Here is an 18,288-nt window from a genome sequence, read left to right as displayed (position 1 = left end):
TTTAAATCTCAACCACAAGATCTTGTCATTTGAGAAAAAAATGGAACTGATCTGTGAACACTTAAGTGCAATTAAAAAATGGAATTGACTCATAACTATTATTTTTCATGACAAGAGAACATCAGTGAACTTAACCCATTGCACGCCACTATAACGCCAAGGCAAGTAAAAAAAATTTAGTTTCTTTAAGTTCAAAGCTAATTTTTATTATAATTAAGTTATGAAAGATAAAACGAAAAAAGTATAAAACAGAACATTTTACTTAAAATTAGCGTATTTATTGATAAAAATAAAAAAGCTATTAATGAAACTGTTTATTTAAATTAAAATTCAATTTCATTTTAAGATGTAATTTAACTGAAAATACGATGAAGAATAATAACGAGATACGTAGTAGACGTACACTCTTGACAACCGAGAAAGCAGTAATACACACCACGGATATGTTTGGTTATGGCTCTGTAGGAGACACAGAACTGACGAGCAGGTGGTTAGAATTAGACAAAGGGCACTCGCCTTCCCCTGCCGCAGAGTGAAGGTCGTTTATAAATACTTTCTTGGCAACGGCAATAGGAACGGAGTGTGCACAAGGCATTTTGAAGGCCTTTTGTGAACTAAAAACTCTTAAGAGACATAATCTGTAATATCGGATATAACTGTATTAGGCATTTTGGTTAAAGTCTACCATTCTAATATATCTGTCTACGGCGTGGGAAGGGTTAATAAATTATATAGCGATAAAACCCCATCATACAGAATTTATAAAACTGGTACAACGTGTTCAAAGGTGGATGATGTTCACTCTAAGATGAAATCCATGAAGGCAATCCAAATTCTTTTGTTAATGCCTCAAAACACTGATGCTGTGCGTGAATACAAGATTGTCATGTGACATACCGTGAGATTGAGACATCTTTGGGCATTAGTGTGACTAGCAACAACAAGATATAATAGTACAAGATCATTTGGCCATAAAAAGTTTTCCTCCCATTGGATCTAGTATAACCTGACCAATGTTCAACAGAAGGCTGATGCATTGGAATTTTGAAAAAAAGTAGCAGTCGTGGGACTGCCGATAGAAGTGAAAACGGAACTATTAAGTTGAAAGTAATTAACAATACGTTATAGTAGCAGTACATCTGTAATTGTAAATGTGACGCGTTTTTAATTTTCCAATTTTAAAATCCACGAAAAAATATTATCAAATAACTAGAAATCTATTTTACCACGCTAGTAAGATAAATCTTATACCGTAATAATACTCATTTCATGATGAAGAGGTTAAATATTAAAAACATAATTAAAATGAATAATGCTAAATTTTAAATACAAATATTCGTACAAATATTAAAAATGTTTAAAAATATATTCGTTGTTTTCATTATTCATTTATAAGTGAGTAAACACCGAGTGAACAACAGTGAGTTCAACACCGTTGTAAATAATACAGTTATTGCTACGGATAAAGTATATAATTGCAATAACAATATTAAACCCACAATATTTTTAAAACTAATAAATTAGTTAAATTAACTTGGTTCTTTCGTAAAGGTATTTTTATTGCACAATAAACTAATTTATTGAGTTAATACGGTATCAGTGAGCCAATGCGCCAACTACAGTTCCGGCAGAAACGTTCACTCATCACTTCATACACTACTACAGGCTAAACTAAACTTCCAATAAAAAAAATGATAAATTACAACAAAAATATTCATCTATTTTCACACAACTTTCTCGCTGACAAATTTTGTCTGACCAAAAAATAAAAAAAATCCTCGCTTACTACTTTTTTCTTGTCATTGTAAACGCTATGTAAAATGTAAACAATAATCAAAATTATTTCAAAATTTTTTTAATATTTAAAAATGTAACCAATAGATTGCCAATATTAAGAGCTTTAATTTGACGCATCTTACAGAATTGTACGACATTGGCTTCATTTTTAAATCGCGAGAGGAAGCCGTAAAGGTCACTGATTTTCGCCGTCTGTTTTCATACTCCGTCGGGACAGTTTTAACACAGCGAGACTGACTTTTTCATGCAGGTTAGTAGTCCGCGGCCAAGTCTACGGTTAAAAAACACAGCGAGACTGACTTTTTCATGCAGGTTAGTATCATTAGCATGTCAGTGACGCGAACCGAGGATTTTACCCTCTACCAAAACGCTCAACGCGCCTAAAGAAGTTTTCACTTCAAAAATGTTGAAATGTCCATCAAAAACTGTGTACAACATTTGAATAGTTGACGAATCATGGATCTGTGAATTTGACCTTGAAACAGAACAGCAATCAACTGTGGGTCTTTCAAGATGAACCAAATCCAACAATGTTGTTCATGAAAGAAACACATAGAAGCAAATGGTTACCTGTATCTTTGGCATTACTGGTCATATAGCCACAATAGCGTTGGAGCAATGTAAGACTTTCAGCTCTGTATAGTACACTACTTTCTTTTTTAGTATATTTATTTAGTTAAAATTTTCATATAATTACTTATTTATTCTATGTTACTTAAAGAAATTTTAAAGCCAACTAAGTTTTACATAGCATAAATGATTTATTTTATTATCAGTATACACTGATTAGCCTAGCTTAGTTCTAAGGTAATATGAACACTGCTGTGACAAGTTATAACTCATAATACTAAATATTAACCATGTCAATATTGCTGTATGCCTTAAGCCAATAAAGAATTAGATTTGAATATTGTTGCATGTAGTCTTGAAGACCATGCTTTAATAAACCCTTGGAAACGTGGAAAATAGTCATAAGATAATCATTGCACATAAAAACTTTAATAACTAGGTTTTTAAAGCAATTAAATTATTTTGTAATATGAAGAAAATTGAACATTTTTAGTAATCATAAAATTATTTACAACAGATTTAATTTTTAGTCGTAGTAAAATATATTTGAAACATTATATTTTTAAGCTGTATTGTCATTATAAATAAAAATAATAAGGCTCCAAAAAACATTTCAGAATGAAAATGTTTTAGTAGGAAGGGGGGGGGTTCAAAATATCAAACAAAAGTATATTACAAAATGACAGTCCTTGAAAAAGTAGTGATTTTTTCCCAGTGCACGGAATTTGAGACCATATGCTTGACTAACATATGATTAATTATGCCTCAAGAATTTATGACTTCTTGAAAGCTTATTTTTTCTAATGGAAGAGTATAATGGTTGACCTGTAAGTTTTCAAATGCATGGTTAGTTAGAATTGAGAAATTTATAAAAATATTAATATTGCTAGAAATAAAGTTCTTTCTTTATTTGTTTTTATGAATGTACATGCCTGTTTGTAATTAATAGTTAATGCAGCTGGGACAGACTAAAGTAACATGAGAAGTCAGCTCTTGGCTTGGTGCCACCTGGTGGCAAGATGTAACCAGTTGTCTGTATTGCAGGTGCTGACCACCTCTGGGTGGAACCCCCCGCCCGGGTACCGCAAGATGCATGGAGACCTCATGTACCTGTACGTCGTTACCCTGGAGGACAAGCACTACCATATCACAGCCTGCACTCGTGGCTTCTTCCTCAACCAGTTAGTCTTATTCTCTCATTACTTAGGTCATAAAAAACGTTAGAATCAGTTTAGAATCTTTTAAATACCCTGAATTCAACAGTGGGTCTTATAAAAATGTTATGTTCTTACTCGAGAAAAAATTTATCTAATATCTATAAACCTTTGATGTGGTGTATGTTTAAACCTTTTCCGGCCACATTACCATGAATTTTCTGGTGCTACTGGGATGATTTGATTAGATTGCTTGCCACAGGGAACACGTATGCTTTTTTTTTTTTTTTTTTTTTTTTTTTTTTTTTTTTTTTTTTTTTTTTTTTTTTTTTTTTTAATTTTATCAACTATTTCAACAAGACTGTTACATGCTACACATGGTTGTAAAGATTTATTAAATGCACTATAAAATGATGGTATTTGAAAGATTATTACTCATGGTAAATTAAATTTAAATGAAACTCATTTGTACAAGAAATATACAGTGTATTGCCATATAGAAATAGCAGGTTTTTATGTATAGTACATGTAACTGTGAAAACAATGTAATTTAATTAATAATAGATCATTAGTTCTGTAAAATAGCAGCACAAGTTAGAAGGAATTGTGACAGAACTGATTATAAAACCATTGATATTACTCCTATATAACATCCCTTGGTGTAAAAGCATTCAATGAATGAGACAAAAATGCTGTCAATAAATATTTCCATCAACAGTAAATATTTCTAAAGTTGTTACATGATGGCAGCACAATACAGTGAGCAGTGATAAAGCAGTTGGAGGCAGTTGGGCTTAGTGCCAGACTGCCCATAAAGGATATTTCCAGAAAAAGAGTTAACAGATATTTTATGTTTTATACACTTGCAAAGTGTGACAAACTAGGAATACACTCATTCATCCCATAATAGGCTTTGCGCTTGGTACTTATTTCCAGTTTTACGTATGAAGAAGCACTTTTCGTTCGAATGAAATGTATTTCCAATGCCATAGTTGAGTGTGTCTTGTTACTTTGATTCAGAAATATATATATATGGCACTGGTGACTATCTGCTTCGTTTAAAAAGCATTTACTTCCAGCCCTTGTAATCTACTTCCATTATAAGGTATATCCTGTGCCATAACTGAGTCGCCTTGTTCCCTCTATCAAGAAAATACACATAGATAGGTCTGAGAAGTCTACTTCCAGTTCTAGGGGTTGATTGTAAAATCTCAAATTCCAGCTGTACCTTACTATTTGATACTAACTTTGCTGTTAAACTTCTTGGCTGTACGTAAATCATACATTGTTTTTGAGAATATGTGTACAAATCCATTCTTACATACAACTCCTCAATGTAGGCCATTTATTTTGTAAGGACATTGCAAATATGATTTTAACCCTTCGCACACCATAATAAATCCTTTAACTTTCCTATAACGCCAAGGCAAGTTCAAAGCTAATTTTTATGATAGCTAAATTATAAAAGGTAAAAGCAAAAAAAAGTATAAAACAGGATATTATATTTAAAATTAGTGTATTTATTGATAAAAATTTAAAAAAAAAACTATTTACAAAACTGTATATTTAAAATAAATTTCAATTTCATTGTAAAATGTAACTAAACTGAAAAGTTTAATTATATTTTACTATAAAACAAGATAAAAATTTCAAACTAATCACAACACTACCACACGTTGAAGAATAATAACGATATACATAGTAGTCGTGTCATCTGAGTAATACATGCCACAGATATGTTTGGTTATGGCTCTGTTGGAGATGCAGAACTGATGAGCAGGTGGTCGGAATTAGACAAAGGGCGTTTCCCTCCTCCTGCCGCAGAGTGAAGGTCGTTTATTAATACTTTCTTGGCAATTGTGATAAGCACAGAGCGTGCACCGGGCATTTTGAAGGCCTTTTGTGAACTAAAAAACTCTCCAAGAAACATAATCAATAATATCGAATATAACTATATTTGGAGTTTTGGTCAAAGTCTACCATTCTAATATATCCGTCCATGGCGCGGGAAGGGTTAATTGTCATTTCAAGGTTTGTTAGAAGAATTTCACTGGGTTCCTTCCAAAACAGAAGTAATTAATTCAAGTCTCTACTCTCATTAACTTTTTCCCCGGTAGGTGTACAGAAGAAGAGTTCAACGCCAAGCCTGCCGTCCCCTCGCACCTGTGCCACTCGTTGATTGAACTCCTGAACCAGCTGAGTCCAGCGTTCAAGCGGAATTTCTCAGTGCTGCAGAAGAAACGAACTCAGCGGCACCCGTTCGAACGTGTAGCCACGCCCTATCAAGTGTACGCCTGGGCCTCCCCTCTCACAGAGCACACTGTGGATGCCATCCGTGCCGAGGACAGTGAGTGCATTAATGTTCCATCATTTAATTGATAACTTTTTTTGCACATTAATGTTACATTGAGTTACACTGCAATGTATACTGGCAAAGGTGTTGAAACGCCCTTAATTTTTTGTATTAATTAATTTATTCTTTGAAATAACAACAATGACAAATCATTTTGTTCATAAATGCAAAAACCCTATTTGGGTTTGTCTGAATTTTCACTAAATATACTAAATACTAATTCTATGCTCTGAAATTAATTTGTGGTCAAGTCCATGCAGTTTTATTACAAGAGTAAACACCTCACAAATAATGCAGTTGCAATATAAAAAATAATAAATACAATCTCAAAATAACATACCAAAAGTTCTCAAGAAAAACAATAGTAATAATTAACATTTCTAAAAAAATATATAAAAATTAAAAAAATTTAATCCTAACAAAAATTAATACTGAAGCTGCTATGATTATCACTTACAGACAATAAATACATAGAAAAGAGCATATCTATTATTATCCTCAGCTGTATACAGTTATTTTAATTATACTGCTGAGCTTTACATGTTAACAGTTTTTAATTGCAAACAATATCAGAAATACAAGTTGTTGCTTCAAATGTCCACAGCATATTGATTATGTTGATTACTTATTCATTTGCCATCTTCATGGCTCTTTGTGTGTTATTTTGCAATCTGTATCCATTGAATATGTTTAAATTGATTAGGATAAGCAATTAAACATTTTCTTAACAACACTGCTTCGAACAATAAAGGCAGGGGTACATCATTAAATCTACAGAAGCTTTTTTTAACCCCTATTATAGTATAAAATAGGGATGGTTCGATTCCGATACTAATTTTCTCAAATTGTTTTATTTCAAATTCACAAGTCACAATTTCACGAATTTTAGTGGAGTGTCTGAATTTTGAATCCACTGAATCTTCAAATAAGGCTATTCGCGGATCACAACCGATAAGTAGTGCGCAAATTACTAACCGCTAAAATGTATTATTGTCATAATTTTTGAATAGTGAAGTGTAGATAGATAAAATAGTAATTATAAGTTTTAAAATAATCTTTTATATATTTATTATTGCGCGTAACTGTGATTCTGCTGCGTGTTCACAGACAACAGCTGATTGTCAGTATGCAAATACTGATCTCGGAAATGTGTTATTGTTTTGCTTCTTGTATAAAAAAAACATAGATAGATAACCAATTCGATAAATCACCGTTTTTTATAAATAAGTTTTATTTACAGTTCGTATTTTTTGTCTTATCTAAGTTTGTGTATCACCGCGCATCTGTGCGTATTTGTCCACTGCTCAGTAGTATACAATTAGAGATTCATACATTTTTGTTTATCTTGTAATTTATGTACTTGTATAAATATTTACTCTATAAGAATATATCTATGTCAGAGCTGATTCCAATACTGTACAGTGAAATATTAGTCAGGTCTACCAAACTATCCGAATAGTAGAATAAAATTTCCCTTCACAGAACCATACAAAAGCGGGGTTTTATGAATTCTTTGATGAAAACCACGTGGGAAACATTAACATATATGGTGTTTTTGAAATCAGTAAAAAAATCTGCTTTCTTTTGATTAAGTAAATTGCGTTTAAAAAAATTGATACAGAGAATAAGCTTTTTGAGAAGAAATTTCAGTCAGGCAGATTTCATGTAAATAAACGTTTCAATTTAGATACTAATAAGAGAGCTGTGACAGTTTGAAATTTTAGACCAAAAACTATTTTTTTTAGCACAGCGAGTGAACACAACTAATAATCAACTTGATGCCATTAATTTGTTGGTCTTGTTATCACACACAACTTTGTCCATTTAATCTTTGCTGTATCTCTTATAGTTTCCAAGATCCCTTTAGTGTGCTTAAAATTTGGAACACACTGTATATATGTAGAAAATTCTATTACATCAACCCATGTTATGAATTATTGATGTTAACTACCTAGCTACTTCAGTCTAATGGTATATCCCTGATTCAAATAAGTCCTCACCCAACCCATCCTCTCCGGTGTCCCACCAACACTTAGTCTGAAGTTACGACCGTAACTGTGATAGCTGTGCTCGACTGCTTGTAGCGTTCTCTTCGAAGTTGGGTTACGAGGAACACATCCCTGGCCAGACGAGGGATTGGAATGAGGAGTTGCAGACGACGCGGGAACTGCCTCGCAAGAACTTGCCGGAGAGACTGCTCAGGGAGCGGGCGATATTTAAGGTGAGGAGGTTGGTGCTGCCATTAATACCTTAGAGTTGTATTGAAAAGTCCAAGCTGTGGAATTTGTGTCATAGCTAGTAATCTTCTGCAGCTAGAAGAAAAGAACTACATTTCTTTAATTTGAAGAGTCAATTTAGGTGCAACTGAAATTGAGATTAGTTTTATTTATTGCTATATATATACACGTATGTATTTATTTTGACAACATGGTACTGCTTGTTTCTGACTGTTTCTTTAAGAAAGGTAAAAATCAGAAGCCATCAGTCTGATGAACATTAGGCAAAGGATTGTTGCAGTTGTTGCTAATAAAATAAACCGGAAATTCTAGCCTCAGTGACTATATTGCAATCTTATGAAGGTGGGTCTAAGCCAGACTGATGAATGCAGACTCTGTGGAGAAGCAGAAGAATCAGCGGAACAATATGGCTAGACTGTCCTGCCATATGCAAAATCAGGAAAACATATCTGGGGGCATATCTTCTCAGCCCTAAGGATATCAGAGATAGGATCCCTCAAATCATATAGGCTTCTGTAAAAGTCTCATATTCTGAAGGTCTAAACGTTAAGTAAGAGAGGCGTAAAGGTCTTTTCGGGACTACGTGGAGACTCTTGTCTCTTTCCCAACTATCGTGAAGGTTTACAACACCAATTTGACAGAAGTATGTGTTTTAATTCATGTAGTTATAAACTAACATTGTTCAACATTTCAGCATGGAAGTTCAGTGGTTACAGTTACTTTTTTCTTTAAAAAAATTAGAAGGCCACTTTATTTTTAGAGGTAACAGTGCTTACAAAATATTTCCCTTTTTAAAGGAAGAGAATTTTCATTCTGTAACTGAGTGATTAGTTATTTTTATACCAAAAACTTTAATATGATTATTGTTTGGCTCATTCTTGACTCATTATTTTGCTTGTTTTATTTTTTTACTTACTTTTAATTTATCACCTATACAATCTATTATAACTATTTTGTTGTAAATGCTGGTTTGTCCTGTAAGACAGCCAAAGTTTGACGTAAATATGTGTTCGTCGACAGGTGCACAGTGACTTCGTAGCGGGGGCGACACGTGGTGCGATGGCTGTCATCGACGGCAATGTGATGGCCATCAATCCTGGAGAGGAGTCAAAAATGCAAATGTTCATCTGGAACAACATCTTCTTCTCGCTGGGATTCGATGTGAGAGACCACTACAAGGAGTTGGGCGGCGACGCTGCTGCCTTTGTAGCCCCTGTGAGTCTCTTCCACAATATAGCCTCCATCATTGCAATACATTATAATCTTACAGCAAATAATTCACTGAAAGAATACAGTGGAAACCACTTTTAACTTTCTCCAGAATTATTAAAATTTGCTCAATTGATACTTTAAAACTCCTTTATTTTTTTGCTTATGTAGACTCTGCAATTGCGTTTGGTTTATGCATTTATGGGGCTACATCAAAATTTATTTAAAATAGGATACTAATATTACAAAAAAGGTGTATTCGTAAAAAAATAATTTGGACCTTGATTGGAATGATACAGTAAAAAATAAATTTTCTAGTTTGGGTCTCGTGACAGTTTATAGTGATTACATGTACCAAGCTATTCTCTACACTAATCAATTAATAAAAGCTAAAAAACTACCTTTATTAGGAAGCAATCACTGTTATAATACCTATATAGGGCAATATAGCAACTGAATCCCATAAATTGGAACTTTTTAAAAAGAAAACAACTTACATTAGTGCAAAATATTTAAACAACCTTCCTGCATATATAAAAAATGAAAAGTGTTAAAAAAATTCAAATATTATCTAAAAGATGACTGTATTAACACAACTTTATATAACTTTTTAAGAGTTTGAAGCATATTTTTGCGTTATTTATGAGATTTTAAGAATTGTAAAATAGGGTTTTATTGAATTCGTTTTCGCTGCATTGTTTGGGGTCAATACATAATCACAGTATAGTCCTTCGTCAGAATATATAATTGCTATTTTATTGTAAACGCTTGACACCATTCATGTACATTTTATGTACTAACATGAATAAAGATATTTAATTTAATTCAATACTAAGGTGTTTTCACTTGACTAAACAGCAAGTTGGTGTAATTTACCCAGCTGATAGTGGGCTGACTCTGTGTTGTAGAGGAACGACCTGCAGGGAGTCAGGGTATACAGTGCGGTGGACCTGGCAGGCCTGTACACTCTGGGCACAGTGGTCATAGACTACAGGGGCTACCGTGTCACAGCTCAGAGCATCATCCCTGGCATACTGGAGCGAGAACAGGAACAGTCCGTAGTCTACGGCTCCATAGACTTCGGCAAGACAGTCATCTCCCACCCTAAAGTACATGGATCTGGTTAGTCAAACTGTCATCTTATGTTTGTTAAATAGAACACACAAGCTTAATCTCAGAATTAATGTCATTCATGGTGTTGAACTTTCATTTATATTTTTTTTAATGTTTTGAGTTTAAATAATTTTGACAATAACTTGCCAAGAGTTTAGATCGATCTATCTAGCTAACGTGCCTTTTGAATCCATCGAACCCATTTTAGTGCACATTATTCAACTGGAATTTGTCGCATATAAATGACAAATCAAGTTTTGAAAATAATTTTTTGGGTAAAAATAGAAAATATGTACCATTAGAAATACCTTTTTTCTACTTAAAAGAATGTTTACAAGAAATTATTTTTTATTACGTTGACTAGTAGTCGTCAAAATAAGTGTTAAAATAATTTGTCTGTGCCAAAGCGTAGGAAAACAGATATGGCAAAAATAGAACAGAATAGTGTGGAACGACTTTGGCACTGCTTGTGAAAAGCATGCTGAAATAGAAACACTGACAAGTTGTAAGAATGAGATATGTCAAAGACTTGATTGATTCTTTATCCTTAACCAATTGTACAACAGACTGGTGTGATTGTAATTATTGATTGATATTTTAGCTCAGTTGTAACCATGCAGAGTATTTGTGGTTTTCTGCCCTGCATTCCAATCCACAGTGTTATTTTGCAAACAACATAACATTGTTCGATTATGAATGGCTAATTAAAACTATTTGTTTTCCTGCTTTATGTTTTCATTCACTGGTTAAGAAATGAATATTTTGAAATATTGACAGCTAAGCAAGGCGGCCCAGCAGCTGAAGATATTGCCACACAAAGTGATGAATGACAAGGGAGAGGAGGTCGAACTTTGCTCGAGTGTTGAGTGCAAGGGTATCATTGGCAACGATGGACGCCATTACATCCTGGACCTGCTGCGGACCTTTCCTCCCGATGTGAACTTCCTGCGGCTGCCGGGTGAGGAACTGAGCCGCGAGGTCATGGCACTCGGTTTTCCTATCGAGCACAAACACAAGCTCTGCTGTTTGCGGCAAGAACTCATCGATTCGTTTGTTGAGTAAGTAAATTACCAAGATATTTCATTTGTTGAGTGAGTAGATTACCGAAGATATTTTGTTTGTCGAGTGAGTAGATGACCAAGATATTTTGTTTGTCTAGTGAGTAGATTACCAAGGTGTTTCATTTGTTGAGTGAGTAGATGACCAAGATATTTCTGTTTGTCTAGTGAGTAGATGACCAAGATATTTTGTTTGTTAAGTGCGTAGACTACCAAGATATTTTGTTTGTTGAGTGAGTAGATGACCGAGATATTTTGTTTGTCGAGTGAGTAGATGACAAAGATATTTTGTTTGTCGAGTGAGTAGATGACCAAGATATTTTGTTTGTCGAGTAAGTAGATGACCAAGATATTTAATTTGTTGAGTGAGTAGACTACCAAGATATTTTGTTTGTTGAGTGAGTAGACTATCAAGATATTTCGTTTGTTGAGTTGAGTAGTTGACCAAGATATTTTGTTTGTTGAGTGAGTAGATTACCAAGATATTATGAAACAAAAACTGATATAATCATTGTATTGTTTTAGAATTTTATTAACTTGATTAAAAGTTAACATTCACATTGCTCACTGAAACTTCATTTATATTTGCTATAAGAAGAAATCATTACACATAATGTAGCTATTGTAGGGAGGGTTGATTCAATTGAATTTTGAGTTCAGCTCCAGTTCACCTTCCTTTTTATTGCAGCGTCTGGTACCTGACGCTGTCTCAGACTTGTCTCCTGGAATCTGGAGTCATGTTTGTATGAAGAGATCCAAAGTTATGAAAGTCGATGACGAAGAAGTTCAAAACCAAACATCTACATCGTTTCGATATAAGAGACACCTATAACTAGGTGAAGTAGTAGTCTCATTGTCTCATCAGGTACACAATTGGGTGCACTACAATGTGATAGACACAATCTCTAAGCATGGGGGATCTCTAAACACAATCTCTAAGCTTCTTCATCGTCAACTTTCTTTGTATCTCTTCAGAACAAAATTCAATTGAATCAATCCGTCCTACCTTAGCTACGTTATGTGCAAAAAACTCAGTCTCTCCACCGCGCTTAGAGATTGTGTCTTTCACATTGTAGTGCACCCATGTGTGTACCTGATGAGACAATGACTGATGACTACTTTACCTGTGTCTCTGATGTTGAAATGAAGTAAATGTTTCAATTTGAGCTTCTTCGTCGTCGACTTTCTTTGGATCTCTTCAAACGAACGTGATTCCAGATTCCAGGAGTCAAGTGTACGACAGCGTCAGGTACCAGACACTGCAATAAAAGGAAGGTGAACTGAAGATGAACTCAAAATTTAATTGAACCAACCCTTCCTACCATAGCTACATTATGTTCTCTAACCATTATCCTCCACAGGTCTATCAAGTTATTCACTTCATCACTATCTCTACATTTGTGATTATTGTTTGTGCTGCACTGGTCTTGAGTTCTTATTGACTTGTCCAGATTTAAGTGACAAAATCAGTTTTAATTTTACCCAGCTCATGTGTTACTGATCAAGTATAAGCCAGCAAGAAATAAACCTTCATGGTGAGCAGCAGTTCTGAAATATTTTACTTTAAGAGTAGGATACCTTTTGAAGTTGAGGTTTACTATACCAAATTGAGCTGGAAAGGTGAATCCTTTTTTACATTGCCCTGATGAACCAGGTCCCGTTACATGATGTTCATCAAGTACGCAGCCTTCCACTTGCAGCAGTTGGGCGCCAAGAAGCAGCGTGAGCGTGAAGCCAGAAGTCAGGAGAAGGAGCTGGACTTAAAGGTGAACTACCGTACTTCTTAGTACCGTCACACTGGCTGTGAAAATATCTTGTTTCTTGCCAAAAATCAACTTTAATTGACGCAACTATCAAATTTTAATAATTTAAATAGTTGGATTTCAGATCTGAGTAACGTTTGCCCAATGTAAAATATTTGAACCATCAGAACAGAAAGATAAAGTGTTTACCCTCATAAAGAAAATTGTTTGAATGAAATTTCTTTGTCTTACTCACATATTCTCATGTACGGAGAAATATTCAGAACACCATACCATAATTTTAATGCATTCAAGACCTTTTAAAGTTAAAAGGTAGATTAACTCTTCTTTCAAATTTTAAATGGCCAAATTTAAGATTGACAATTTTGTATATAATTTCTTCTCACTGATGCTCTAATTAAAAATTTAGGTGTATGCCAATTTAAATCTTTTTATCTTGATTTCAGAAACAGTTTGCTTCCTTTCAAGACTTACCTGTATAATTATTTAGTGATTTAGCATTTTGTTCTTCTTTCCAATATCAATTTGAATAATGTGTTCGTGTATATTTATTAATTATGACTAGATGAGTTTTGAGCACTCAAATAAGTATTATGGTGAAACCTATAAATATCTTTTTTGCTTGTGAGTTGTACTGCTGTGCAATATTGCATATTTTAGTAACCAATATTCAGGAATTTGTGTATTAAAATTATTTAAAAAACAAAAATAGATAGTAAATTTGCATGCAGCTAACAAAAACTAGCAAATTAAAGTTGCACTGATTCCAATAGAAGTATATATGCAACAAAATCATCATCATGCCACTATCCTTTTATTTTTCATTAAGTTTCAGTCATTTTAAAATGTGATTGTAATTTTGTAACACCTATCAGTATGTAACTGGAATCTTGATGTAATGTTTTGGTTGAAAAAACTAGATGATGGTCAGATCCTGAATATTAATCAAAATCAAACACAATTCTGGTATCAAACATTTTTGAATCAGTGTATCTCTGTCAAATTCCTATCAACCGTTTAGTTTTCATATTAATTATGCCAAATAAGTTCTTCTCTTGGTTTGTAGGATAAGGAGAAGAAGCCTGTGCAGAAGGCCATAGATAACAAATTGGCAACGAGAGCAGAGGTGGAGAAAGTAGCGGAGGAAAGTTCCATGGAGGCTGATGAGGCCAAGAAAATCGTTGAAAGCATCACAGATTCCATCACCAGTGGGGAGAAACAGGAGTGTAAGTTATGTTTGGAGTTAACATTGTGTTTAGTAAGAATGTTAAGTTCAGCTCTAGTTTACCTTTCCATTTACTGCAGCGTCTGAAGTCTTAACGATGTGACAGATTTGACATCTGGAATCTACATTTGTCTCATCTGGTCATCAGATTAGACAATGAGAACACCACAGATTAGACAATGAGAACACCACAACCTAACCTAACCTAACCACTTCATTTTGAATACATTTTTTATAGTCCAGGTGTTTCTGATGTCGAAACGATGTAGGGAGTTTGTTTTGAGCTTCTTCGTCTCGAGATTGTTTTGGATCTCTTCAGATGGATGTTGATTCCAGGAGTCAAATCTGTCACAGCATTAGACTTCAGATGCTGCATTAAGTGGAAGGTGAACTGGAGCTGAACTTAACATTCTTATTGAATCAACCCTTCTCACCATTGCTTTGCGTTATTGTGTTTAGTTTTATAAAGCTGTAAGAGCATTGTGTTCTGTATTATGTTGGAGTAATAAGTTATTGTAGAATGGTTTAACCGTGTTATTGATAGAATTTTAATATTTTTGTTCTCATTGAAATTACTAACTGTTGTTGTGCAGTGGAGGAGAGCACCAAAGAGATCGTGAAGAAGGCAGCTCTGGCTGTTGGTTCTCTGAAGGAAACGGAATTTGATGTGCGGTTCAACCCCGACGTGTTCTCTCCCGGCGTGCAACACGCGAGTCCAGACGGGCAGAGTCTCAAGAAGGAGCGGCAGCTGGTGAAGGACGCAGCGGATTTCCTTGTCACAGCACAGATTCCAACTTTTGTGAGTGTTTCTGGCAAAAACATGGATTCAATTTTTAAGTTTAATACACTACAGGGTGTATCAAAACTCTACACAAACTTTAGGATATTGTTCAACGGACCAAGATGAGTAGAAACTAAATGTAACCAATGGTCTGTCTCTTTTCATTTACCGTCTGTCTGAATTTGTTTTTTTTTTAGTTTTTATTTATTATTGCAGAAACCAGTAAAGATATAAAACTCAAATTTGGTACAATTATTTTTCTTGCAATCAAAAATCAAGAAAAAAATTTGTTATATTATCATATCAAGTTTCAAGATGAAGGACGTTTGGAAATTTTAAAACTTAATACTGTAAAAACTAATAAGATTATGACATTTTTTAAAGGAATAACAAAAGTTGATAAATCTAATTACAAACATTTTGACACATAGATCATAAAAATCGGTAAGTAAATAATGTTGATATAAGCCATTTAAGTTTGCAATGCATGGCAAAATTTTATTGTTTACAGCATCATTAATCATGATCTACTGGAGTCTTCAATAAAACTGGTGGGACCTATAATTTTTAAATATAAGACTGTTACTTAAAATTGATTAGGATTTATTTTACTTATGTGTATTCTAAATAGTGTAACAAATATTTCAATGGATACTTTGTAAAATTATTGCCTTTTAAGTTGTGATCTTTATCAAGAAGACTTAATCTGTCAGATCCGAGACTGCCTGGACCACTCCGGAGCTCCCATGGATGGTGTCACACTCTCTGAAGGCATGCACACGCGAGGTATCAATATCCGGTACCTGGGCAAGATAGCCAACATGCTGGCCAAGGTGAAGCAACTGGAGTACCTGCTGAACATTGCTGTGGCGGAGTTGATCACACGGTCGGCCAAGCATGTGTTCACCACTTACATGCAGGTGAGAAGCGGCTGAACAATGAAGTGTTTTTGTGGTGTTCTCTTTGTAATTGTTGCTGCAAGACAGAAAAATCTCTTGTGAGCAAGTCCCAGATCAGCAGTATAGAAAACTTTTTTGAATTGCTTTTGTCTTGTAAGCATGACCACTTTAATTTAACGTAGAATGTGCATGGAGTTGTACCCTTTTACTGGCACATGAAGGCTTAGCTTTGAAATTTAAGTTTTGTGAAGGTTCAAAAAGGAAACGAAAATCTTCTGAAATTATTAAAGTTCAAACTAAAATAAAACTTCTTCTTGAAAATAATCACTGGATTTAAAATTAAAATAATAACTTCTTGATGACTTTTAAGTTCAAACTTGTAATATATTAGTCACTCAAAAAATGTAAAAAGTTCTCACAGCTTGTCTTTTATTCAATTTTCAAAATTAAAAACTTTCACACTCTAATCTGATCTGGCAGTTCTTCACTTTAATTTATCTTTAAAATTCAATTTTATTCTGTTACTTCTTTACTTCTTTTTCTTGTTGAATTTATTTACTTTAAATATCAACAATATTTGTATTATAAAAATTCTTCTGTGTTAGAGAATTAAATTGCTGAAAGCATCTGTAACAACCACAAAACTCTTTTAGTATTTTTTTACATAAAATTTTATATACATGTGCTCACTGCACCAACAAGTTTTATATTGCACAGATCAAAAGGACAAGTTCCTAAATTCCCATTTAATTTAATTTTCACAATATTTCTTTCCCCAAGATTATTCAAAATAACTAAGAATGAATATTGACTGGACTCCAGTTAAAAAGTTCACTTACCCGCAGGTTCGATGACAATTAGCAAGAAACAACTCTAAACACTTTCAAAGGCTTTAATCGTTACCACTACTACAGATCAACTGAGATGGGAGGTACGGCTACCTCACCCCACCTCTCAATTTCGTTATCAAACTCTCCCATCTGCGATGCGCGCCTCGCTGATAGAAGGCTTTTTGTACTGTCCAGTCCTTATCATTCTTTTGGGCCTACTCCTTCCACCGGTAATCCAGTTACCCCAAAATTACTATTTAATACAATCGGTACAGAGTCCTTGTGTGCTTTGTATACTAGTATTAACTTATTCAACAAACTTTTGTCAGTTTAATTAAACTGTAATTAGATATGTAGTTGAGTGGGCATGGATTAATGATGCATCTCTGTCAGACTTAGCTTGCCGTAGACTTTTGGACTAAATTCTAATGTACTAATGTGTCTTGGAGTATACAAGATCATGGTGTATTTCTGTAGTCCATATTAATTTCCAAGACTAGAACATTTTGTTTCTATGTTTAATTTGTGAAATTAAGTTAAAATCATGATTTTGCATGCTAGCTTGGGTTAAGTGCTTGGTGTAGGAGACAACTAAAGTTTGCCAATCCAGTCTTTCTTTTGGAATGGTCTACGTAAATTGCAGGAAATGAGTTTTAGTGTAAAATCTGTACAAAATGTGTTTTTTTTTTTTTTTACCCATAAAAAAGTCAAGTAACATGTCAACTTAATTGTACTTTTATAAGACATCTAACAACCATCTAATTTTTTTTAACTACAAAGATGACCACACGATTTTGATTAAGTCACAAGGAGGGCATTTCTGGCGTTTTAATGAGATTTTAAGCGTCAGTTAAATAGTAAAAAGTATTTTTTAAATTTCAATAATTGAATTATGAAGTTTTATTATTAGTGAAAATAAAGTACTCTATAATGTTGTCAGCAAAATATATCTACGTATCTAGATAGATACTGCTATTGTCCAGAAATACAATTCACACATAAGGACAACTTACCAGTAACAATGTTGATTATCAGTAGGAGCATACAAAAATTGCCATGCTCTTTATTAAAGGATGAAATGTCAAATGCAATGCACACTTAGTGAGCTATCCTGTGACACATTTGTCAATGTGTTGTGATTTTCAGCACTTACTATATCTCAAAAAGGCATGAATTTAATGCAATGACGTATTGTGGTATAGACGAAATGTAGTATATGCTTGTTCCAGCACAATTATTGATCAAAAGGTACAGCACTAAAAAAGTAATATGAATAGTGAAACAATTTTGAAAAGGTTA

The 18,288-nt window shown here is 33.8% G+C and overlaps 1 protein-coding gene across 1 annotated transcript in view; it reads left to right on the top strand.

Moving 5' to 3' along the window:
* The window catches only part of LOC124367435 (clustered mitochondria protein homolog), a 72,766-nt gene that overhangs the window by 41,292 nt on the left and 13,186 nt on the right, over window positions 1–18,288 (top strand). Inside the window, 11 exon segments of the mRNA XM_046824245.1 lie at window positions 3,412–3,548; window positions 5,639–5,868; window positions 7,959–8,095; window positions 9,132–9,326; window positions 10,229–10,426; window positions 10,428–10,442; window positions 11,211–11,491; window positions 13,146–13,257; window positions 14,321–14,480; window positions 15,073–15,278; window positions 15,974–16,180. Of these exon segments, the coding sequence (XP_046680201.1) occupies window positions 3,412–3,548; window positions 5,639–5,868; window positions 7,959–8,095; window positions 9,132–9,326; window positions 10,229–10,426; window positions 10,428–10,442; window positions 11,211–11,491; window positions 13,146–13,257; window positions 14,321–14,480; window positions 15,073–15,278; window positions 15,974–16,180 (1,878 nt within the window).

The sequence above is a fragment of the Homalodisca vitripennis genome, chromosome 8, assembly GCF_021130785.1.
Source record: "Homalodisca vitripennis isolate AUS2020 chromosome 8, UT_GWSS_2.1, whole genome shotgun sequence".
NCBI lineage: Eukaryota > Metazoa > Arthropoda > Insecta > Hemiptera > Cicadellidae > Homalodisca > Homalodisca vitripennis.
The sequence above is the reverse complement of the archived record's forward strand: the minus strand, read 5'-3'. Positions and strand labels throughout refer to the sequence as shown.